At 40.4% G+C, this 24,987-nt stretch overlaps 1 protein-coding gene across 1 annotated transcript in view; it reads left to right on the plus strand.

Annotated features, from left to right (window-relative positions):
* The first annotated feature begins 7,573 nt into the window (after positions 1-7,573).
* The window catches only part of LOC122234887 (lipoxygenase homology domain-containing protein 1-like), a 129,042-nt gene continuing 111,628 nt past the window's right edge, over positions 7,574-24,987 (plus strand). The window contains exons 1-3 of the mRNA XM_042972887.1: positions 7,574-7,625; positions 9,103-9,302; positions 13,108-13,194. Coding sequence (XP_042828821.1) covers positions 7,574-7,625; positions 9,103-9,302; positions 13,108-13,194 — 339 coding nt within the window. The remainder of the gene's footprint in view (positions 7,626-9,102; positions 9,303-13,107; positions 13,195-24,987) is intronic.

Raw genomic sequence — 24,987 nt, forward strand, 5'->3', positions numbered from 1 at the left:
TATAAAGTTAAAAACTGATACATGAGATGTGGGAAGCATTCAGGGCATGCTAGACACAAAACAAAATTTCAGTTATTAATTCATTTATAAAAAGACTTGCAAGTCCTTTTTTTGTTTGTTTGAAGTTTTTATTTAAATTCCAGTTAGTTAACATACAGTACGATATTAGTTTCAGGTGTACAATATATTGATTCAACATGTCCATGCCCCACCTGGTACTCATCACAACAAGTACACTCCTCTGATAAAGGGTTAGTATCCAAAATATATAAAGAATTTATAGAACTCAACACTCCAAACATGAACTATACAATGAAAAAGTGGGCAGAATACATGAACGTTTTTCCAAAGAAGACATACAGATGGCCAACACACACACGAAAATATGCTCAACATAACTCATCATCAGGGAAATACAAATCAAAACTACAATGAGGTATCATCTTACACCTGTCAGAATGGCTAAAATCAACAACACAAGAAGCAGGTATTGGCAAGGAGAGAGGGGAACCCTCTTGCACTATTGGTGGGAATGCAAACCGGTGTGACCACTCTGGAAAAGCGTATGGAGGTTCCTCAAAAACTTAAAAGTAGAACTACCCTGTGACACAGCAATTGCACTACTAGGTATTTATCCAAAGACTACAAAAATACTAATTCAAAGGGATACATGCACCCCAATGTTTATAGCAGCGTTATCTACAATAACCAAATTATAGGAACAGCCCTATTGTCCATCAACTGATGAGTGCATAAAGAAGGATAAAGAGCATATGTGTATCCACACATACACACAATGGAATATTACAGTACTACTCAGCCATCAAAAAGAATGAAATCTTGCCATTTGCAGCAACCTGGATGGAGCTAGAGACTATTATGCTAAGAAAAATAAGACAGAGAAAGACAAATACCATATGACTTCACTCATGTGTGGAATTTTAGAAACAAAACAAATGAGTAAAGGGGAAAAAAGGAGAGAGAGGCAAAACAAGAAAAGGACTCTTAACTGTAGAGAATAAGCTGATGGTTACCAGAATGGAGGTGGGGGGAATGGGTTAGGTAGGTGTAAGTCCTTTGTTGTGGTTAATGGTGATATAGGAGAAATGGAGAGTGGGCCAAAAACTGAGAAAAGGGAGACTGAACTTCATTTGTTAATGCGCTATTTAAGTCATTGACATGGCACAGACACTGGACATGAAGTCCTGGAAATTCAGATGGTAAAGCTCTCCTAATGCAAATGCCGTTTACAAAATCCCCGTGATTTGTGTGCTGCCTTCGCGGATTGTAGTAGAAATGGCTTTTATACGTCGATGACTTTAATAGGAAAAAATATCTTCACGTATGACTATTACCTAGAAGGTTCCCATTCATTACTGAGTAATGAAATCACAACTGTCTTCTTTCTACCTCTCAAACATCCGTAGTACTTAAAAGGTGTTTCTTGCCAGAAATACCTTCCTTTTGGTTTTGCAATTTAGCTGTCATGCTAGATGGATTTGGGTTACATTAGCCATTCATATTAAAATATATGTTAGTTGAAAAATAATTCAGCAAAGTTATTTCATGTTTTAAAAGTATCAAAAGCAACTATCCGCTCCTGAAGAATGAGATTATGGTTGTCAGTCTACTCCAGGATAGGGCAAGTTTTAAAGAGTTTGAGGATTAGGTATTATAGATAAAATAAACCTGTCCTCTGTATTCAAGACGCCTGCTTATTAAAAAGAAAATGGATGTTTTTCTCATCTACATCAGAGAGAGACAGAGATTTAGAACTTCTAAAACTACATATTCAATAGATAGTACTTTTTTTGTAGTAAATAGAGGTGTAAGGCCATTAAATTTGCAAGATTTTCCTTTAGGGCTAAGTTGAATTTTAATATTAGTTTTGTTAGGGAAGGGGGACGTTTTGAGGAAGGAATTTTACTTTTTTTAAAAAGAAATTTAAAAGTTACGGTAACTTTCACATATACACAAAAATAGAATGGAATAATGACTTCCCACGTACCCACTGCCCAGATTCAACAATTACCACCATATGACCAGTCTTGTTTTAGTTATGATCCTTCACATTGTGTCCCACGTTGCCCCCCTTGGATTATAGCACATCTAAGGCGCCATATCATTTCTTCCATAAGCACTTTGGAAATTTGTATTTCAGTAGTTATTAAAATATTTGGGAATATAAATTGCTTCCACATAAGTTTGGAAACATTGCATCTAAAAACATTTGAACCAAAAAGAGAAGCTTTACAATTGGATGTTCTGAACTGAAATTGTCCTTAGAAATCTTCAATGTGACTTATTTTTATGAATGAGAAAACTGAGGCTCAGGAAGATAAATGTGGTTGAAGTCTTCCCTCCAAATTGAGGGCAACCCACCCATTCTGTCCATGAGAATTTGAGCATTGCAGTATGTGCAGCCACAGCAGTCCTTAGTCAGCCGCTGGCGTCTCACTGCTGTTACTGAGCAAGGCCTAATCTGTGCCAAAGTCTCAGCCATAGCATATACTTTCTTGTTTTAAAATTAAAAAAAAATAATATTTATTTATTTTTGAGAGAGCCTGAATGGGGGAGGGGCAGAAAGAGAGGGAGACACAGAATCTGAAGCAGGCTCCAGGCTCTGAGCTGTCGGCACAGCCCGATGCAGGGCTCAGACTCACAAGCAGAGAGATCATGACCTGAGCCAAAGTCAGAAGCTTAACCAACTGAGCCACTCAGGCACCCTGCATATACTTTCTTTAAACCTCTTTAGATGCCAACACTTTAAAAAACAAACAAGTAATATTTGGGCAAAGAAGATGTGAAATCTGTTACCAAGTTTAAGTCTTCCTTAAAAGCAGTCACAGTAAACTAAGTTTTTTCTGAAAAAAATGTAGAACACATAAGGCATAAAGGAAAAAGTTAAAATTGTATCATCTTATTACCGTCCTAAATGCATACACACATATATAGGTTATGTTGAGTACACAGTTTTGTAATCTGCTTCTCAGCTAATAGAATATAGTAAGCATTATGAGTATTTTTATAACATTAAATAATTTTATAAAATAATTTAATAGCTGCAAATAATCCATTGTATAGATATTCCATACCATATTTACCTACTCCCTTACTATTGGGTATTGTTTTTCAATTTTTTTCAAGTATAGCTGGCAATGGATGCTCCTCTGTATTTTGTGTTGTTTCTTTAGAATAATTCTTATAGATAGACAAGGTAATAGCTTATATTAACTGTTCTTCCTGTTGTGATCTTAGAGGTTTTTTTTTAATGTTAAAAAAATAGCAACATCCAGACTGAAGTATAAGTTTATTCTTTTGTGCTCATGCTATTGTAGTAAGTTACAGTGTAGAGGTAGTGTAAGTTTTCATTTATCACAGAATGAAGATATGAAGGGGGAACCTGGGTGGCTCAGTTGGTTAAGTGTCCAACTTCGGCTCAGGTCATGATCTCACAGTTTGTGAATTCAAGCACATCGGGCTCTGTGCTGACAGCTCAGAGCCTGGGGCCTGCTTCTCTGTCTCTCTGTCTCAAAAATAAAGATTAAAAAAAAAAAAAAAGAATGAGGATTTGAAGGGACTTTTCACCTGGCACAAATAACATAAAAGTTCACATGAATGCAGAAATAAGGCACACAGTTTTAAGCAATCCTAATCAGTTGAAAGTACCTCTCTATGTTGAACAGAAAACCTACTGCTTATAAATTCTTTTGGCATATAAAAAGTCAACATCCTGTCCTATAAAATAAACCTTGATGTTTTTACTTAGTATATTCTCATTTCTTCTTAGTATATCCTTCATACACACACACACACACACACACACACACACACACACACAATAAAAAGTGGATTTTTAGTTTCTTTTTAGTATATTCTCTTCTATTTGAAATAAATATTTTTAATAGTTCCTCCTAATATATGTTTTCTAATTATTTACCGTTATGGATATTTCTTTTAAAGGTATTGAGGAGGGCACCTTTTGGGATGAGCACTGGGTGTTGTATGGAAACCAATTTGACAATAAATTTTATATATTAAAAAAAAAAATAAAATGTTTTTCTCCATGTAGGAGCCTGTCTTTTCATATAATCTGAATGGTTAGAATAATGGCATTCCTTTAATGTGGACCTCATATGTCTGTTAGTATGGTCTTGGCTTGGAATACATGTTGTAGGGCATTGCTATTGGACTTTTGGTATTCATTAAGATCATTTAGGATATTGTATTCAGATCCTTTCACTGAAAAATATATAACTGATGTTTTGAACCAAAATGTGGACCTTTACCTTGATACCAGTTAATTTTTATTTTTTTGATATCAGTCCAACATTCTAACATGCTGAGATAGTTTTGATTATTTGATGTTAGCTCTCCCTACCAGCTTTATGCTTTCTGTGCTTTATATAAATGCCTTAAGTCAAGAAACTGATAAATTTGTGAATAAAATAATACGGTTCATGTTAAGTTTGTAGAAATAGATATTTTTATATGGTAAGATACCTATGGAGAGACGGCTTTACCTTATTTTTTTTCCAGATGATTTTGCAGTTAAATAGCCATTTTTCTGATACTGTGTATCAGATATTAATGGGCATTAGTGGGCTTTACATTTTAGTATATAAATAGTTATTTTTTCCAATGTTTATGTACTTATTTTGAGAGAGAAAGGGAGGGAGTGTGTGTGCACATGTGAGGGAGGGGCAGAGAGAGAGAGACAAAGAATCCCAAGCAGGCTCTGTGCTGTCAGCATAGAGCTCAAGGTGGGGCTTGATCCCATGAACTCTGAGATCATGACCCGAGCCAAAATCAAGAATTGGACAATTAAAGGACTCAGCCATCCAGGCACCCCTACATTTTAGTATAAATCAACTTTTTTCAAACACTGTCTTGAAAAAGTACACAAAAATTTATGCAATTTGTTTCTTTATGCCCACACTCTGATGGTGATTCATGCTTTTAGTGAAACTTAACTTTAAACGAAATTTTTTTAAATGTTTATTTTATTTTTTTGAGAGACAGAGCATGATTGCAGGAGGGGCAGAGAGAAATGGAGACACAGAATCGAAAGCAGGCACCAGGCTCTGAGCTGTCATCACAGAATCTGATGCAGGGCTCAAACCCACGAACTGTGAGATCATGACCTGAGCTGAAGTCGGAGGCTCAACCGACTGAGCCACCCAGGTGCTCCAAGTGGACCTTAACTTTGTTCAATCCAGGAACTATTAGAATCAGCTAATTTGTTATTTTATTTCTGTATTTTTTTTCTTTTCTCTAGAGCTTTAAGAGACCAGCAGTGGTACCTTAGGGTTTGTTTGTTTTTCCTTTGGGCCGAGTCCACCTGAGTGGTGCTTAGTTAAAGTGTTCTGTCACCCCGTGAAGTACATTTTTAGTCATTTGGGTACATTTTCGGCACTGTAGATTTTATTCAGGGAGACCCTGGAAGAGTCTGTCAGTTAATTCAGAGTCACCATCAAATATTCTCCCAGCTTAGAATATTTTAAACCTCTAGTCAACAATAGCAAATGCTTTTATGGTTCTCAAATGGATACGTTTATGGTCTGAGACTAATGGACTTTGGTTTATTTCCAGAAGATCAGGGCATTAGATGGAATTCATATTTAATTGATAGCACAACTTTGATACATTATTCTATATGCTAGATTCTACCATATTGTCATCAGCTTTTATGACATAAGTGCATGCCAGTGATATGCATGTTCGTGCAAATGTGTTATGTTTGTGAAAACGTTAGAGAATGAAGAAGAGGTTTTAGAGAACATTAATTTTTTTCAGATGGAAGCAGACAAACTACAAGCATGCACACATGTGCATGAATGTGTATGTACTTGCATATGAATACCCCAAAAAACTAAAACCAAGTAAAGGTGGTCTATTGGCCCTGTTCCAGGCTCTGTTTACACACTATTCATTGTTCATTGTTTGTTCACTGGCCTCCCTGCGTTTCACGCTAATCTTTCTTTTATTTTTAGAGAGAAATTGAGAGATGGGGGCGGGCAGAGAAAGAGTGAGACAGAGAATCCCAAGCAGGCTCCACACCCTCAGCCCAGAGCCCAATGTGGGGCTCGATCTCATGAACCATGAGATCATGACCTGAGGCAGAATCAAGGGTCAGTCGCTTAACCAACTGAGTCACCTAGGTGCCCCCACATTGATCTTTCTAACACTCAGATCGTATCACCACCACACTTTAGAATCTTGACCGGTTCCCTATTGCCTGCACAAAGGTGTGCCAGCTCCCTTCCAAGTTGCCCAATGACTTTCATGATCTCACTGTTTCTCCTTTTCTCCCATAATGTCTCATGGGATGTCATGTTTAACCACTTATCACCGTGTGCAGCTCTTCCTTATGCCTGCTGTTTCAAGCCTTTGTACATATGGGGCATGTACATATTGGGGAAGTCCTTCCCTTCCTCTTTCTACAAAATTCTGCTTCACCTCGTATCTTTCTCCATGAGGCTTTTACTGCCCACCCCTCCACAGTTAACCACTCCTCATTGTGCTGTATCTAAACTTCGTAGTACTTTTATTGTCTGAGAATGTGTCTACATGTTTGAAATCCAAATACTTATATGTTTGTCTTCCCTACCAGGTAGTGTGTATCTTTGAGGTGAGACTCTCATTTATTTCATTTATCTTTCAAACACTTCATCTGTGCGATTAATTTTTAGAGAGCAGTGAACCTAACACAGTGCCCAGCAAATAATAGGAACTAAATAAAATTTTCTGGAATTGAGTAAAAATGATCTTTTTAGATGACTCAGACATTCATGAAATACTGAGTAAAGGATTAGCATCCTAAATAGTTTATCCTCCTAACCTAGATCACTGATTATTCTCTGGCACTCATAGATGTGCTATGGAGTTTTCATCAGTAGAGATCTGATTGCCCCCTCGTCTAGCGTCTGAGAAAATTCCAGTGTGTGTGTGAGGTTCCTGATCATGGTTGACCAGAAGCAGCAGGCAAGGCAGTTAGGTGTTCACATACAATATTTACATTTTGAAAATTAGATTGCGTCATAAAATTTTCTTGGACCAAGTTTTGTGCTCATTTCCGGGTCAGTTACCTTTGACATTGCATCCAGCCTGGCATGGGATTTAAACCTAGTTTGCCAGTTCTGTTTTGCTACTGCCTGTATCAATCTGGGCCAAATAACCTCTGAGTCCCAGTTTGTCCACTTGTTTAATAGGGGACAGGACCTCATAGAACTAGTGTGAGGTTTGAGTAAGGTTGACATAGTAATAAACGTTAAGTTTTTAGGACCGTCCTTAGCACAGAATAAAATGTGTCTTGGTGAAATGTGTTTAGATACACCCATCCAGCTTGGAGTACAGACGCTTTGGAGGTAGACATTCCATCCTTTACTTATTGTATGATTAGGGCATATAAGCCTCTGCCTCTTTTCCCCATCTTAAAATGAGTATCATAATTTGACTTGCCTCATGGAGTGAGAAATGAATATGAAGCATCCAACACAGAGCCTAGCTTATTGTAGGAGCTTAATAGATGCTAATTATTATTACGATTGAAGGAGAAATGCCTGCCGTTACAATGACGGAAATTACCCAGGAGAGTAAAGAGGCGGCAACTTTAGAAAATGAAGGCCAGTTCTTTCTTAGCATGTACAATTTTTGGGGTGTAGTTTTTATTTAAAAATTTGTTTGTTACAGAAGGAAATAATTACCATAGCCCCTCCTCATCTGCAGGGGATATGTTCCAGGACCCCCGGCAATGCCTGAAACCCGGGGTAGTACTCAACCCTATACATGTGATTTTTTTTTATCCACAATACCTATGATGCTGAAGTTTAATTTAGAAACGAGGTACGGTAAGGTATTAACAATAATTATAAAACAGAATAATTATGAAAATTTAGTATAATGAATAAAGTTGTGCGAATGTCGTCTCTCTCAAGATAACCTTCTTGTACCGTACTCGCCCTTCTTGTGATGAGGTGAGGTGCGCGACACAGACACTGACCTAGCTTTAGGCTACTGTTGACCACATGACCAGACATCTGCTTCCTGACCTTAACTGACCGCAGGTAACTGACACCCGGGGAGGACAGAACTACAGATAATGGGGGACTACTGGCGTTATTTGCCGGGCTTGGTCATCACTGTTGATGCTGTGTTGATGAGATCCGAGGTGCTGCTGAGGGTTGCCTGTAGCTTCAAACCACAGGACTAAAGGGAGGAAGAGCCAGGGAAGTGACGGCTTCAAGGAACTTTAACCGCTCGTCGTGAGAAAGTTGATCCCCTTACCTAAGTCTGGGATATTTCTACACGGACGTGTCAGTCAAGAATTCGTGTGCTGCTGGGGGCAGTCCAGCCACCAGGGCAGAGTGGCCGGGGAGATGCTGTCAGCTCTGCGTGCCCCGGCATCTCTTTGGATGAGGCAACAGGCAGAAGAGGCGGTGGCTTCGGCTGGGGCCTCCATTCCTAAGCGTCTCTTACCAACACCGAGCGGCCGTCTGGGAAGTGCTGGCTGAGTCCCTGTCCTCACAGACTAACCTGCGCTGAGCACGTGTGCAAATTCCACCTTTAGCTTTAAATCCTTTCATTGCTTTCTCTAGTGGGACATTTTTTTTTTCCCCTAGAAATATTTCGGAAGAATTTCCTCTCCCCTCCGTTTGCCATTTTTACACCTGACTTGAAAACGGGTGTTAATTCCACTTTTTTTTTTTTGGTTTTTTTTTTTTGGTTTCTTTACATTGTAGTAGTTCTGTCTGAAAGTCCGTAAGCCAAGCGGGCAGCTTTATGACAAATCTGTGGAGACAGAACTGCAAATTCTGGCACACGCCCGGGTTGTAGCGCTGAGGACAGATGGAAAATGGCCGGGTGTGTCAGATGTTTATTGTTCTAATTCAATCTACTTCAGTAGTTCAGTCGCAGTTGACCAGAACCTTGCTGTGAGCAGACCAGCACAAATCAACTCCCTGGAGGTGTGGCAGTTCAGTGCCTCCCCGCCCTGCCCTCCCCTGCGCTGGTTTTGATGTCCTTGGGCTTCAGGTGACAAAGGATTCTGTCAGCCTGATGTTGCATCTGATCTGCCGCTAATGCCTTTTCTTCCCCCCATAGAAGAAATCAGACCTTCCCAAAGCAGTAAGTCTCTTCTCTCAGAAGACGAATGGAAGGTGTTAGTGCTGACGGGAAATAGAGGGACTCAAGCCAATGTCACACTCCGGGTGTATGGAGATGAAGGAGTCACTGGACCAATAAGTCTTCGCAAGGACAGCCCAGAGGAGCTTTTCCTTCCAAGACGGGAGGATGAGTTTCAGGTAAACAAGATTGGCCGTAATATTGCCTTTTCAACATCCTAAATTTATTTCTGTAATACAGAAGGGTGTGACTGCGTGTGGAGGGGGGAGTGGCTATGGGGGTGTCCTGTATAAAATCTCTGGTCTGTGAAAATCCCCACAAGTTACCCTAAAGCCTATTGGAATCATCGGAGGAAACATTTTTTTCCTGACCTATGTTATATAAGCAAAGAAAGTTGTAGAAGAAAATTGGTTCCTTTTCTTTCTTTCTTTCTTTCTTTCTTTCTTTCTTTCTTTCTTTCTTTCTTTCTTTCTCTCTCTCTCTCTCTCTCTCTCTTTCTTTCTTTCTTTCTTTCTTTCTTTCTTTCTTTCTTTCTTTCTTCTTTTGAAAATTGGTTTCTTTAAAGCAGTTAGTTTTAGGCCATTGCCTTGAAACTGGCCCCATAAACCATCAGCCTCAACTCAAATTATAACCAGGTTATAAGCCATTTAGAAATTCTTCTGGTAATGAAAACCCGTTTTTTGTAACTTGCGTATACTTTGAGATGTCACTCAGCTGAACAGTATGGATGTGAGATCCTTTTCTTGGCATCTTCAGAGGCCATATTTTGAAGCTCTGCCCATGCCCATCGGAGTATCTCTCTTGGCATCAGAGAACGAGGGGCTGTTCTTTTGTTCAAGGGGCTGTTCTTTTGTTCAATGGGCTGTTCAATGGGCTGTTGTTTTGAGTGTCACTGGTTGCCTCTCCTAGTTCCTCAGGGCTTTGGACAAACTTCAGTTGGGACGATTACATTCCACTTCACTAATTCGCCCCCACCCCCACAGAGTGCACTGTTAAACAGCAGTTGTTCTCCTGGAGAATATTCCTTTTGTATCCTAAGGCTGGGTAGAGCATACAGAATGATCGAGGCCAACTCAAGTCACCAGGAAGCCAAGACTGCTTGAGGCCACAGGACCTAGAACTCATGCAGTCATGAAAGAGCACATGGGCTCAATGCACAGGCAGTCGTACCTTATACAACATACGCATTTCAAAAGATTATTTGAGGATGATCGTTTAGAACTCAGAAGGCTTGTGTGGTTAGATCCCTAGGCTACTCCACACAAGCCTATCATTACTCATAACGTACCTGTGACATACGAACTTATGTGCTGGTAAATCTTTGATTGGTTTTTCTGGAAAAATGTTCCCAGATTCCAATTTTAGAATGGATGGTATAGATTCTCAGTCTTGATGGCACTTTGGAATCACCTGGGAGCTTTAAAAACCACTGATGCCTGGCTCCACCTCCAGAGATTCTGGTTTGTTTTGTTTAGGGAGCGGCCTGAGCACTGAAGCTTTCAGAAGCTCCCCAAGTGATTCTCAAGTGAAACCAAGGCTGAGTAGCCCAGTTATAGCACTAGACTGCAAATCTGGTGAGCGGGATTAGAGTCCTAGCTTACCGTATATTCACAGTGTGACCTTGACCATGTCATAATTATTTTTCTCCAGACCAGCATTATTTTTACATACAGAATGGAGGCAATGATATCTGGCTTTCCCCCCAAATTTCACAGTGGTTTGAAATTTATAAGAGAAAGAGAAAATACATATACATTTAAAAAATTCCGTTGACCCCTAAGGAATGTAGTAAATTGATTAAGAATAGAGGCGTTGGAGTCATGGAAGCCAGGTTCAGAGCCATATTGACCACTCGTTAGTTCTGTGACCTGGAACAGATCGCTTCACCTCATCAATCTTCAATTTCCTTCTTCGTAAAGGGTGGGAGCGAGGTAATACTACTAACTTTAAAGAAATGTTTGGGAATGTGCGTCTCGGGCTCTGCCCCTGGTAGATAGGAAGTGCTCTTAGTAACTACAGGTATTGCAGCATCAGCTTGTTTTCTCCTAGCTTCTATTTACTGGGAAGTGCGAGCAGGGACTTACCCAGCTCCAAGCTCCTGCCTCAGGGGCAGAGACTCAGGGATGGATACGAAAGCTCCCTAGGAGTCTAAGGCCTTGTGGACCCGGACCAGCAGCATGGGCTTCACCCGGAAGCTCGTTAGACATGCAGAATCTCAGGCCCCACACCACATCCACTGAATCGAACAGTGTGACATTTCTGATCAGACAGGCTTGGGACTGAGTTTTACTTTTGGACCCGTGTATCCAGCTGTACGTCTTTAGATACATCACTTCACCTCTTGGTGTCCTTAAAGAGCCTTACTCTTCACAGAGCTATGTACAGATTGGAAGAGACCATACATACCTAGCACTTGCCCCCTGGCTGGCGCGTAGCCGAGGTCATTGCGTGGCAGTTATTCTCCAGAAGTAACAGGAAGGCAGTCATGAAGTCGTATAGTCCTTTATGTTTTCACTTAGAATTTATGGAAAGAGAAGGTTTACACTTATGTGCTAGTAGATTCTTGCGGCAGTGAAAGTTTACTTAATGGCCAGCTTAACTTTCAGAGAGAAAGTAGGCCGACAGTTTGGGATAGCTTCTTACTTCCTCTGGTGGGAAGAGCTAGCTTCTGCGTTTGCCACTGAGACCAGCTCTGGGAATGAGAAAGTGGGGGATTAACAGCCTCTTTTCCTCCCTCCCAGTCAGTGCCCAGTCAGCGCAACTGCCTCAGGGCCGGTCTAGTTGCTGCAGTTTATGGGGGAAAGTGGTGGTGGTGGACCCTTAAAAGAGAGAATTTCTGAGTGTGGGAAATGGGCACGGAAGAGGAATGCTGATGGCTTCTGGGTCACTTGACTGTCCCAGCTCTTTTGGGGTCTAGTTCATAGATGGGCAATGATAGAAGTCAAGTATAATATGCAAGTGCCTACTTATATTCACATCTCTAGTCTGTGGAGGTAGATGAGCACCTGTAGTAGAAATAATGGTAGTGGCTATTATTTAAGCTATTAACCAGCAAGGTGGTATGTTGCCTTTTCTAATCCTCACAGTTAAGTGTCCTGGACATATGTTGTTATGCTGAAAATGTCTGCTTACAAATCTGTCTCTCTTACTAGACTGTAAATTCCTCAAAGTTCGGGACTGTGCCATCATTTTAATCTTTGGATACCTGTAGACTTGCACAATGCTTACGTTACACATTTATTTAGTTAACTTGAAAATTGCATGCAGGAGACATTATGTCTGTCCAAAAAGTAAAGAAATTGAGATCCAGAGATATACGATACCATATTTTATTCAGGTTACAATAGCCAGGATACCAGTTGAACTCAAAATGATCCGAAAGCTGATTCTCTACAATGCTACCTGGATTAACAAATACTCTTGGGCCATGTCAGAAACTAACCAAGTATACATACACTGTGGGTAGCTTTGTTTCTTATCCTTGAACTTTGAACATCTGTGTCTTAGCTTGCAAGTCAAACAAGAGAGGATTTTCAGAGTAAAAGCAAGTTCTGGACTCACTGGTACTTTTCCTTGAGTGTGTAGAAATAGCTATATTTAGCTTTGATGAAAGTTGCTTTTTTTCTTTTTTTCTTTTTAAAATAAGAGCCCATCTTTGGGCTCAGCTCAGAAGATGTTGGCTTCCGATGAGAAGTGTGTGGTAATCAGAGAGCTGAGCATATGTATGTTCTTTATCTTATTCTTTCATCTGACTCCTTCTGCGTATTTTTAGTCAAGTCTCGTGATGTTTCTGCTTCATATTCCGTCTGTGGAGTCCACCAGTGGCTTCTTGAGAAGACTTCATCGCTAGACTCTGAGGGGGTCCCTGGGAGCCTTCCAGTTATTAGGAAGAAAAGATGCATTTAGTAAGAAGAAGAAAACAAAATTTTTAATATGCTTAATTTGAACATTCTGCTAATTGTGTCTTCTTTGCATTTCATTCAGGTTGAAATAAGAAGCGTTGGAAAGATCTATAAGATCAGGCTAGGACATGATGGGACTAGCGAGCAGCCCGAGTGGAGCTTACAGAGGGTAATGGTTTTTATTTTGTGCTTAATCTTTACTCGATTATGAAAAGAAGGAAGCAGACTTTTTAAAACAATGAGAAAGATAGCATATTTTCCAATTGTTGTAAGTAATGTGAACAAATTTTTTGCTTATAACATTCTAAACAAATATGGCTCATCTTTGTGAGGTTTTTAAAAATAGTATTTTTATAATTATATTTACAAAGGAAATCTGTGTTCATGGAAGATCTGAAGAATACAGTAGTATATAAGAAAAAAATGATTTGTTACTCATTGATCATTAGATGACCACTGGGGTTGTTCATTTTCTTCCAGTCTTTTTTCTATGAATCCCTCTCTTGAACTCACTTTCTCTCCACATACACATACTCATGTGATTATATATAAATGTATATATTACATACTTGAACATATGAATGTACGAATATTATACATACACACACGCACACATACTCACACATTTATATATATTTTGTTCCTTTAATGAAATTGAATCATGCTATGTATTACTTTGGGATTCTGTCCTTTCTTTTTTCTTTTCTCTTTTTTAGTTAATCATGGCAATAATGACAGCAGTGATAATGTGTATGCTAAGTTCTTACCATATGCTAACTGCTTTACAGATACAACCATATTTTTGTTGCCTAAGCAACTCTTTGATTTAGGTACCATTAATGTCCTTTTTTTATAGAAGAGAAAACTGAGGCTCCATAAAGTGAAATAATTTGGCTGAGATGACTTAGTAAAGGTATTATTGTATGTTACACTACAAGGATGGAGATATTTTTTAAATTAAAAAAAATTCTATTTGAGTATAGTTGATACATAATATTACCGAGATCTTAAGCAATATCATTGGGCCTTAAGTTTGTTTTCAAAAATAGATGGCAATTAAATTTTTAGAAGCCATAAGGTTTCTGTATGGAAGCATAATTATTGTGGAGATGCCGTGGTTCGATTTCTATAACATCTCTGCTTTCTAGCTTTAAATACTATGTCTGTCACTGATTCATTTATAGTACATGATATATTATTTTAACATGTTTGAGGTTTAAAATTTTTAATAAGTTTGTTAGAATCTAGCAAGTCTAACATTTTTCCATTTAAAATGTTTCTTGGGGTGCCTGGGTGGCTCAATCAGTTAGCATCGGATTCTTGATTTTGGCCCAGGTCTCCCGGTTTGTGAGATTGAGTCCTGTGTAAGGTTCCTCGCTGACAGCAGGGAGCCTGCTTGAGATTCTCTCTCTCTCCCTCTCTTGTGCCCCTCCCCTGCCCACCCACCCACCCACACACACACACTCTCTCTCTCTGTTTCAAAATAAATAAAGTTAAAATAAAACGTTTTCTTAATCTTATCTGTGATTTTTGTTATGTATCCTTGATTGTATTTTGAAAGTAAATGAGAAAATGTCAAATCTGCCGAAATGTTCATTGTTGCATTTCTTAACACATAACTAATATGATGAAAACTAGTATTCTTATAGTACAGGAACAGGTAAGTATGTTCCAGTCAGTTGGACAAGACGTATTTTCTGAGTACCTAGTATATGCCCTCCATTGTGCTAAATGCTGTAGAGAATGGGAAGAGGCTGTATGTTGGCTATGAAGTTTCTCTGTTCAGCAGCGTTCAGTGGCTTCAGGACACACAGAAAGGAACCCTTTAAGAGGATGCGAACCTCCACGGAACCTGCACAGTCTCGCACAATTATGAAATCTGTCCTTGTGAATTACTGGGAAAGAGGAGTCAGACGTTTTAGGAAGGAGCTCCCGTGAGCTAAGCTGGCCTGTCGTCGCTGGCGGAGCTTTGCTGTCTCTGGGCCTCGAAGTGAGAAGGCTGTTCAGAGGTGCAGCAGTAGTGATCCTCCAGCTGGGGGGAGGCAGCCCCAGGAAGGGCGCTCGGAGGAGGGTGTGCTCGGTCCTTGGAACCAAAGGAGGCACCGCCCACCCTTGGGTTGGTGGCACAGGTTTCTGTGAAGAGCGAATCCGTCAAATCAGCACACGAATTGAGCGACTAGACCTGATTGAATCACCACAGTGATGTGGAATGAGGGAACTCGTCCTGTGACTTAATTTAAACATGTTTTCCACTTCAAATTAACTTCCGATGTATGAAAATATTACAAGAATGGAATAAAAACTGACTTTACTCAGAGCCCCGTTAACATTACACCCCATTTGCTTTATCATTCTCTGTTGAAATATCTGTGTGTGTGTCTGTGTGTAGTTTTTAGTCATTTGAGAGATGGTTACAGACATGCTGCCCAGCGCCCCTTAAGTTTTCAAGGTTTGTTTCCCCCAAACAGGAATTCAGTCCAGGATAGTGAGTTGTGTTTAGTTGTCCTGATTCCCTAATCTCCTTCAGCGTGGAAGGATTCTTCTGTCTGTCCTTGTCTGTCATAACCTTGATATAGTTGAAGAGTACAGGCCTATTACTTTGCAAAACGCCTTTCAATTTGTGTTTGTCATGATTAGATTCAAGTTTCTCATTCGGGGCAGAAGTTCCACAGAAGGGATGGTGTGTTCTATTCAGTGCCTCACATCTACAGGGACACAGTACCATTTCTTCCCGTTCCTGGGGATGCTCACTTGGACCAGTTGGTCAGATTGGTGTCTATCACAGTTCTTCAATGTAAAATTCTGTGTATTTTGTACTTCTTAATTAATGATTAATTAATAGTATTCTGTGGGGAGACACTTTGTTCTCATAAATTTTTCACCCACTAATTTAACATCTATGGGAGATTCTTGCCAGAATCAATTATTGCTATAATGCTTGCCAGATGGGGATTTTTCTGATTCTGTCATTTATTATGTGGCATTCTACTACAAGGTACAACTTTCCTTTCTCCCCCATTTAAAAATTTTATTTAATTTGTACCAGCATGAGTTTAATGGATTCTTATTTTGTTTGGTGGGTTTAAACTGTTTCTTATCATCCTTTATTTTGATGTTAAAATCATTCTCCATTCATCCAGTGGGAGACCCTTCAAGCTCCTATCTCCTATTTCCTTGCCTGTCACCATCCATACTCTGAGTACTTCTTTGCTTTCTGGCACAGAAAGATATTTCAGGCTCACCTAATGCTTTCTTCTCTCCAGCCCTGGTTTCTTTTAGTGGGCAACGACATTTAGTATCTGTGCGGGACACCCAGAGAAGGTATTTGCCCCTCTCAAGCCTACGTACGTCAGCCCAGGGCCGACTTCTGGGGTGAGAGCCTGGCCCTGCCTCTGCTTTCACAAGATGCCCCCGGTAAGTAGTTCTGTGGTGAAATGAGTTTGTGAAACACTGAGTTTCTCATTCCTCTCTTGGAGATTTGCAGTGCATGTAAATACAGTGAAGGCTCGGAGATGCCCTCTGGTAAAGAAAACTGTTTAACAGCCTTTCCAAGCTAAATTCACCATGGGACCATATTTTTCAGGTAAAATCTATTAACATTCCTTGAAATGAATATTGTGCATTGCTGTAGAGACTTGAGGCATTTGGGGGACAATTGAGGAGAAAGACATGACCAGGAGGCAGCAGAAGTGGGACACACTCATTTTATTGTGGGAGGCCTTGACGAGTTTGCATCTGGGGAGAGTCCCTCGTGGCAGGAGTCTGTGCAGACAGGCGCTAAGGCGTGGGTTGCTACTCAGAAGGGAAGGCGGGGTGGTAAAGGGACCCCCAGGGGAGAGCAAGATCTGAGGAGAGGAGGTTTACATGCCTCGGTTTCCCAGCATAGTGGAGAGTCTCTGCCACAAACCTCCAAAGGACAGCAGCAGCAGCTTGGGGCCTCGTAACCTCGAGGCCCTATATTATCAATAGGGAACAGCCGTTGGGTGAGGTTTTTGGGGGGTGTGTAAATCAGGCCGGGTCTAAATGGCTAAAGACTTGTTTGTTTGGGCTATCTTTGTGTGTGGGGGGGGGCGGGGGGGGGGTAAAAAATCGTTTGGGCTTTTAAAAAAAATTTTAATGCTTATTTATTTTTGAGAGGGGGGCAGAGCATGAGCAGGGGAGGGGCAGAGAGAGAGGGAGACCCAGACTCTGCAGCAGGCTCCAGGCTCTGAGCTGTCCGCACAGAGCCCTAGCGGGGTATGAACCCACAAACTGCAAGAGTCAGACGCTTAACTGGCTGAGCCATCCAAGTGCCCCTGGGCTATTTTTAAACTTATGAAATTTGAGTTTGCCACCAGCAGCTTTTGAGCTAATGAGCCTCAGCCTGCAAGTAAAGAAATAAACAATCTAGGAATCAATATCCAGAGGCCATCTTTGACTCAGTGATGTAACAGTTACACACTGAGATGTCTGGCTTATATTTGTATGAGTCTAGTCATAGTTAACAATACATAGGGATCTATAATTTATATAATTTAGAAAATGACTAGCTAATGTGCTAATCTACTCTTTGGAAATCTCCAACCCACAGAGAATTCTGGGAGAGGTGATCAAAGTGAGACCCCAAGGAACTGCTTTTAACCTAGAAGCAGCTAGGTGAATTATGGGATTCTGAAGGCATATCTAAGGGAAAATGATGAACTCACCAATAGGCCTAGTGCTAGTCATTGCAATGTTACAAAACTAGAATAAACCATAGGTTCTGCTTTCAACCTGGGTGGAGAAACAAAATCACGTAACATCCATATAGTGATTAGAGGGTCGTATAAAGACCCGAACAGCCATAGATTTCAAATAAGAAAGATACAGATGTGTCCCTTGAGGAACCAGGAAGGCTTTGTGAACAGGAAGCCCTTGGAGAGTGGAGAGGTATGAGTAAGGGCAGAGCAGGGGGAGATGGTGAGCGGAAAGTTATCTGGAGATTGCCTATTTCAGGTATCCGCGCTGCATGTGGAGTCTCATGAAAAATAGCTACATAGATATGTAAAACGGCTTTTCCCCAATGAGAGGGAAAGTGTCTATTTGCAAAGCTGAAGTAGTTTGTATTTCAAGGGTCTTTGGATAGCCTCGATTTTGTCAGACACAAGTTGGCTGGCATAATTTAGGTGGAGTCAGTTGATAAATACACATCTTTCAGCATCATGTCTTGCCTTCCTACTCATGCATGTACAAAGAATTCTGTGTGCATGACAACCATCTTCTGTCTGATAATTAAACTCTCGCTATTACCTGTTTTCTATTTCACGATCGCACTGGAAGTTTATCCCTATGCAACCTACAGTTTTATTCATCTGCATGCATGGCCCAGTGGAACAGTTTAGTAATCTTTGTATCATCTGTATATTCCTCTTAATCAATATTTCCCTTTTCTTAAAGGGCTTTTCCCTTTTCCTTGTCAGGACTAGTATAGTCCTAGTCAACTTAACTCTATACTTTTGGACAGATCAGGACCACGGTAATTTTTCTTTTGTATTTCAGTGTGTCCGAGTGGAAGGAAGAGAGCGACGGGTCTCTCTTTGGGACTTTGGCATTAAAACAGATAATCACAGAGATGCATAAAGGCACACACAATTGTACTCATATTCAAAGTCCTTCATCAAGTACTCTTAGAGCACCCACTATGTGCAAGAGACTGTGCGAGGAGTGTGAGCATGCCAGTGTGACAAAGATGTTGTAGCGGGCCTTTAAAAGGTTTGTTGCACGATTAACCCAGCAATAAACCAGATTGTGGTTTGGTTCTTCTTAGAGTTTTCATTTTAATTGTTATATCTCAGTGAAAGTGCTTCGCTCCCTGCGTTTGTCTTCCAAAAGATTTATTGAAGGAGCTAAATTGATTTCTCCCCTGTCTCAGGTTCTGAGCAGAAAGGTTGGGTAACCTGACTGAGGTGTTCTAACCTCAGTGTTGAATTCTGATGTGTTAACTAAGACATTGTAAATACCGCCGTGTAAGTCTGTTCCAGTCAGCTATTTTTAGGGCACATATTTAACTACTTAGTTGAAATTTCTTAAAGGAATCCAGGAATCTTAGGTTTCTAAGAAACCAAAAGTGAATTTTTATGTTAGTGTTTTCTTGTGAAACAACTAATATCTGCGACTGTAAGTCAGCAGGGAGAGCTCAGCAAATGAACTTTAGTTTCTGTTGAGGCCATTCCTAAAATTGTTTCTGTTCATTTATGAAATTAAGACAAATGCTGAAGATTTTACATGATAAAGATACCGTCATGCCTTAAGCACTTGGTTAATTTATTTGTTTTAAATGGAAATGAGTGTATGTTCCCATGAAAAAAATATTTTGGGGAACTCACCCTTTTTCTTTTCCCACATTTATCCCAACATAAGGTTTGGTTTTGAAGCTTAATATAAGTGCATTTGTTTTCTCTGCTATACTGACTTTTTTTTTTATAGTACTCACATTTGGCAACTCTGTATCAGAGCAAAAGCAAAAGTCGGGGCTTTGGATCTTTTTAGTAGAGACAGAAGTATAGTAGATGATGCCCCAGTCTGAAAGTCAAAAGGAAATACTGTTTTCAACAAGAAAATAGTTGGTTCTGTCATGATCGGATGCTGTCTTTTGTGGACTGAGAAATCTGAAAGTCTGCCTTTATTAGGGTGTATGCCATGAGGGTTTTCCCCCGTCCATAAAGATGCACTGTTTATAGCCAGTAGTTTCTGGTGATGAACCATGAGAGCACTTAAGGGATGCTATTGTTTAAGGGAAGCCAGTGCTTCCGGCAAGCGTTTGTTGAAATTATTCCTGGTGTCCAAGTTAAAATGGGTGAAAACATGCTTTTTCACCTAACATGTAGATTTTTAGAGGGATTGGCTCTCCCATTCCATGATGCTCTAGCAGTTTGGGGTTGTTAGTTTAGTGGTGGATTTTTGTATCAGAGTATGAACGTATTCTTTTTCCTTGATCATACTTTGGTCACCTTTCTGGAGGGAGGTCAGGCTTGCTGTATCAGCCATGTTAATACACTTTAACCAATTGTGCCAGTCAGCTTCCAGAATGCTGATGTAAAATATTAATCCAGGTCACTGAATTGATTCCAGGTAACAGATAGATAGCTCAGCCCTAAAACAGGATGGCTATAACTGAAGATAATCACATAGTAATTAATTTTGAATGTGGAAAAAAAGATAAGAATTTATTTTAGGAAATACTATTGTGTAAAACTAATAATTATTTTTTGAATCTTGGGGTTTCTGTATTTTCTTCCCTGGAATTGGCTTTGACTATTTAAAATTGATGTAAGAAATCTTAGATGTAGAGTCCAAAGGCCTGATAGATGTTTAATTTATAAAAAGTCTTTTGTTCGTCTTTCCTCTAAGTTTTCCCTGTTGTAAAACAGGGCTCAGAAATAGTCACCCTCCCTCACAAGCTGTGAATATCAAGTGAGAAAATGAGACAGGACCATCAGAACCTTTCATCCCCACCCAGCTTTTGCTTCTTCCTCAACTTACTTGTGTGAGCAGATGATGTCAGCGTCTGCCTAGTTGTCCAAACCAGAAATCTGTATGTTTTCCTAGATTGTTTTATTTCTTTAGCTTTCAGAATCCAGTGCCTGAAAAAATCCCCTCTTGCTCTGTCGCTAAAACATCTTGAATTTGTCTCTTTTTCTGCATCTTACTATCATCCCTTTAGTCCATTGGTGCCATATTTTCTTTCCTCTTCACTGCAGAAATCTCCTAAAGTAGCCTTCCAGCTTCTTCCCCCTTTTCCCCTGATACCCAGTTTCCCAAGAGCAGCCAGAGTGCTTTTAGAAACATCAGTCAGGTCCTGTGTTCCCCATTTAATCTGACTGTTGCCTCCCTCTTTGGCCGCCTTTCCCACCACCTACCCTTGCTTCATTACATTATGTTTAAGCCACACGGCTCTTCTGCCTCAGAGTGGCCTTTTGGCACAGTCCAGGGTAAGCCCCCAGTTTCCCTCAATCCTATGAGCCTGGTTCATTTTCTGTATAACACATTACTTAATCTTATTTTTAAAATGTATTTGTTTACTCTCCGTTCACCAGAAACTGAGCAAAACATGAGAACAGGAACTTAGTGTTATTCAATGTTATAACCCCAACCACTTGAATGGTACCTACATTCTAGTAGATGTGGGATAAATATTTGTGGAATGAATGAATGAATGACTAAAACTCACTTTGGGTTTATGTAACAGATATTTATAATATACGTGAAACCCTTTGTAGATTGTAAGTGTGAATTGAAGCGAAATCGTACAAGCTTGCTTGGTGTTTAAGGAGCGGGAGGTAATCTTATACGGCTGAGCCTTGACGGATGTAAGGGGCAGATGAGGAAACAAGGCCTGGACGGTTTCGGAGGCTTGGCCAGCTCTCATAGAGTTAATCGCCCAGTCAAGGCCAGAGGCCCTCCTCCCGACTCTTGGCCCACTGCTCTCTCTTCACATGTCTGGGCTACTTCTGCAGCATGTGCTATATATGTGCCTTGGATAAATTGGCTCAAATAGAATAGTAACTCTCTGGATACTTCTTGATTCTTCTGCGACTTTGAATTGAAGTGGGTCATAGGTTTTGGTGCATTTGTTGTTATTTTTATACTACTACTCCTTGATATGGTACGATAACCTACTTGATAACAAGCTCCAGGCAGTTTTGAGATTAGCTAAACCAGGTAAGAAATTGCTTTCTTGCTTTATTTTCTTAAAGTTGAAATCATCCTATAAATATTTCCAGTTCTTTGTCATTTTTAGTTAGTTCTTCACTTCAGGGTTCTAGAAAAGAGCCACAGAAGAGAAAGAGCAAGTTCTAAAATGCAGTAAGAGAAATGGTTGTTTTTGAGGATTTTCTAGTTCAGTGAACAGCAGGAAGCTGTTCTCACAAAATCTCCAGTCAAATGTTTAATCTCAAAAGGCTCCAGCAGTTTATAGAAACATCCTAAAAGTTGTGCCAGCTTATTTGAACCAAAGATAATTCATGTATTCGATAGTCCCCCAGTCAGTTGTAAATACCACAGTCCATCCTCCTGGGACAGTCCGTGTAACAAATAGGGTGTTATCACAAGGAACAATACCAGAAATAAGGAGGCTCAGAGTCAGGCTTAAGTTGGAGGCTGGTTGGCGAGAACGCTTAAGAGTTCTTCTCTGACAGCAACACATTGAGACCTTATTATGTTTTCATGTTTCCAACTCCAAAAAGGAAATACTAATGACCGACAGTACATGCTGCCCTGTCCCCAGGGCCAGATCTGGTATAATACTATGAACACTTTAAGTGCCCCCAAAGTATATCGGTGACTATTTGCTTTTATTATTTTTTCAAGAAGCATGGTCTACATTGGATACATAATAAGAGTAGAGGTATTACACATTTTTGTGTTTTGTTTTATAGAACAAAGGTTTATGACACTTCAGAGTAGGATTTCTGAAAGCATTTTTCGCAACTTCTCTCATCCTGATACATCCTTATTTTATATCCAGGGTCCAGCAGACAACTGGAGTGGAGTTCTCAGAAAGGGTTGACATTGGTTGTATGTCATTTCTCCTCCAAGAAAAGATAAGATTAAATTTGGGGTTACATAACATATGTGAAGAGTATTTCATAAAACAAAGTGAAATATATGGGGCGCCTGGGTGGCTCAGTCGGTTGAGCATCTGACTTTAGCTCAGGTCATGATCTCGTGGTTTGTGAGTTTGAGCCCCACGTCGGGCTCTGTGCTGACAGCTCAGAGCCTGGAGCCTGCTTCTGATTCTGTGTCTCCCTCTCTCTCTGCCCCTCCCCTGCTCATGCTCTGTCTGTCTCTGTCTCAAAAATAAATAAAACATTTAAAAAAATTTAAAAAAAAAGGGAAATATAAATATAGATGGTGGTAATTTTTGTTGGTTATGAATGGCATTTAATTTCAATCCTGACAGACAAGAAAGAATGATGTAGAGCTTGGGGGGTGTGTGGCTTCTCCCCCTGTCCTTGTCATCCAGTGTGACCCAGTCACAGTGGTGGCCCTACCTCCGCCCCACCTGGATCCGACTCCTACTCTACTGGGTGTCCTGGTTGGCATTAAAGATAGGCATGAAGGCCAGATGGGGAAAAGGCTACTGGGCCATCTCTGAAGGGCTAAATAGGTGTGACATTAGTGGAAGAGGTAAACCCGTGGAGAGGAAGGAGGGCATTTGCCTGGTGTTACAGAGGATCTGAATGGGAACCACCTCGGAGAAAACATGCAGGGATTATCCAGATAGGAATCCAGGAGACTAGAGGTACTAGAGAGCTTTCCTGGAGGGGTAGGATGGGGGGGTGGGGCGGTGAGAGGAGAGCTTCAGAATTTCCACTCTTGAAGTTAGGGATTTTGCCTTTTGTTTAAACCTCTTGACGGATGGGCTAGAGAATTCAAGGTAGGGCCCTGAAGAGAGGAAGCAGGAGAAGCTACCTTAGATTGGCTTAGGGGAGGAGGAGTTAAGGAGGCCTCTGTCTGTCTTCCCAGATAATCTAGTCAGCTCTGCCAAGTACAGCAGGAGCCAAGGATTTAGAATAGAAATCTCTTTTGCGGGGGCCTGCGTGGCTCAATTGGTCAAATGAGACTTCAGCTCACGTCACGATCTCCCGGTTTCTGAGTTCAAGGCCCGCGTCAGGCTCTGTGCTGACAGCTCTGAGCCTCGAGCCTGCTTCGGATTCTGTGTCTCCCTCTCTCTCTGCCCCTCTTCTGTTCGCCTTCTGTCTCTTAAAAATAAATAAATGTTAACATTAAAAAAAAAAAGAAATCTCTTTTTGATAATAAAGAACTGAGCTGAAGTTTTCCTTGTGCAGTCTCTAGGAGAATGTTAGAGAGGAGGAACCACAAATCACCCCAAATAAAGGTTAAGAATTCTGAAATCTAGTATCTGTGATTAATTGTAATAATCCTTGTCCTCTTCCTCCTAGTGCCACGACCACCTCCAAGCATTTATTGAGCACTAAGAGTATCAATCATCACTTTTAGACTTTTAGTGATTGTACCGTAACAGTGTAGATAATATTATTATCTCAATGGAGGATATTGAGGTTTTTGAATCTACAATAAACCATTCCCAATATCACATAGCTAAGCACATGGATCTGAAAAGAAGTGGTCTGACGCTTACCGCCACCTGGGCAAGTCAGATGTTCAGGATGAGTGTGTGTTTCAGTATTCCTGGATATAGTAACCCACACTTGCGAAAACTCTGCTGTGGGAAATAACTTTCTATTTCTCTTTCCTACAAGGTAATTTTATCTCACTTTATTACATAAAGCACTCTGGCTCTAAAACACTCACTCTCCAACCCGGCAAGATAGAAGTACTCCAGTTTTGCAAATGAGGAAGACCACAGGTCGTGTAGGGCTTCTACCCGGGGCTGTGTAGCCACCTAGTAAGTAGCAGGGCTGGGACATAAATGGAGGTCCTGTGATCCAAGCTTGGGTTTGTCCCACTTGGCATATGTCCTTCATGTGTCCTGCCATCAGCTGCGATGTGACTGAATTCATGCCTTGTGATCTTCCAAGAATTTTGACCTTTATACTTTAATAATTGGCATTTGTTACTCACTTCAATACTTCAATAATTTAAAAAATATTGTACTACTTTATTCCTTTAATCATCAAAAACAATTGTGACAAAAACAGACGTGAACACAATAAGATCCATAGATGTATGTGTCTCTCTTTCTTTACCTATATCATTCTGTTCAATTATTGAATTATCTATTATCAACTAGGTGTCTTTCTATCTCAGGATTTTTGACCTTAGCACTTTGACATTTAGAGCTGGATGATTTGTTGCGGGGTCCGTCCTGCGCATTGTAGAATGTTCAACAGCTGTTACCCACTAGGTAGCAGTTGCATCGTCTCAATTGTGACAACCAAAAATGTCTCCACATGCTGCCACATGTCCCCCGGGAGGACAAAATCTCACCTGGTTGAGAACCACTGCCGTATCTCCGTGT

Source organism: Panthera tigris, chromosome F2 (genome assembly GCF_018350195.1).
Source record: "Panthera tigris isolate Pti1 chromosome F2, P.tigris_Pti1_mat1.1, whole genome shotgun sequence".
In the NCBI taxonomy this organism is placed as follows: Eukaryota; Metazoa; Chordata; class Mammalia; order Carnivora; family Felidae; genus Panthera; species Panthera tigris.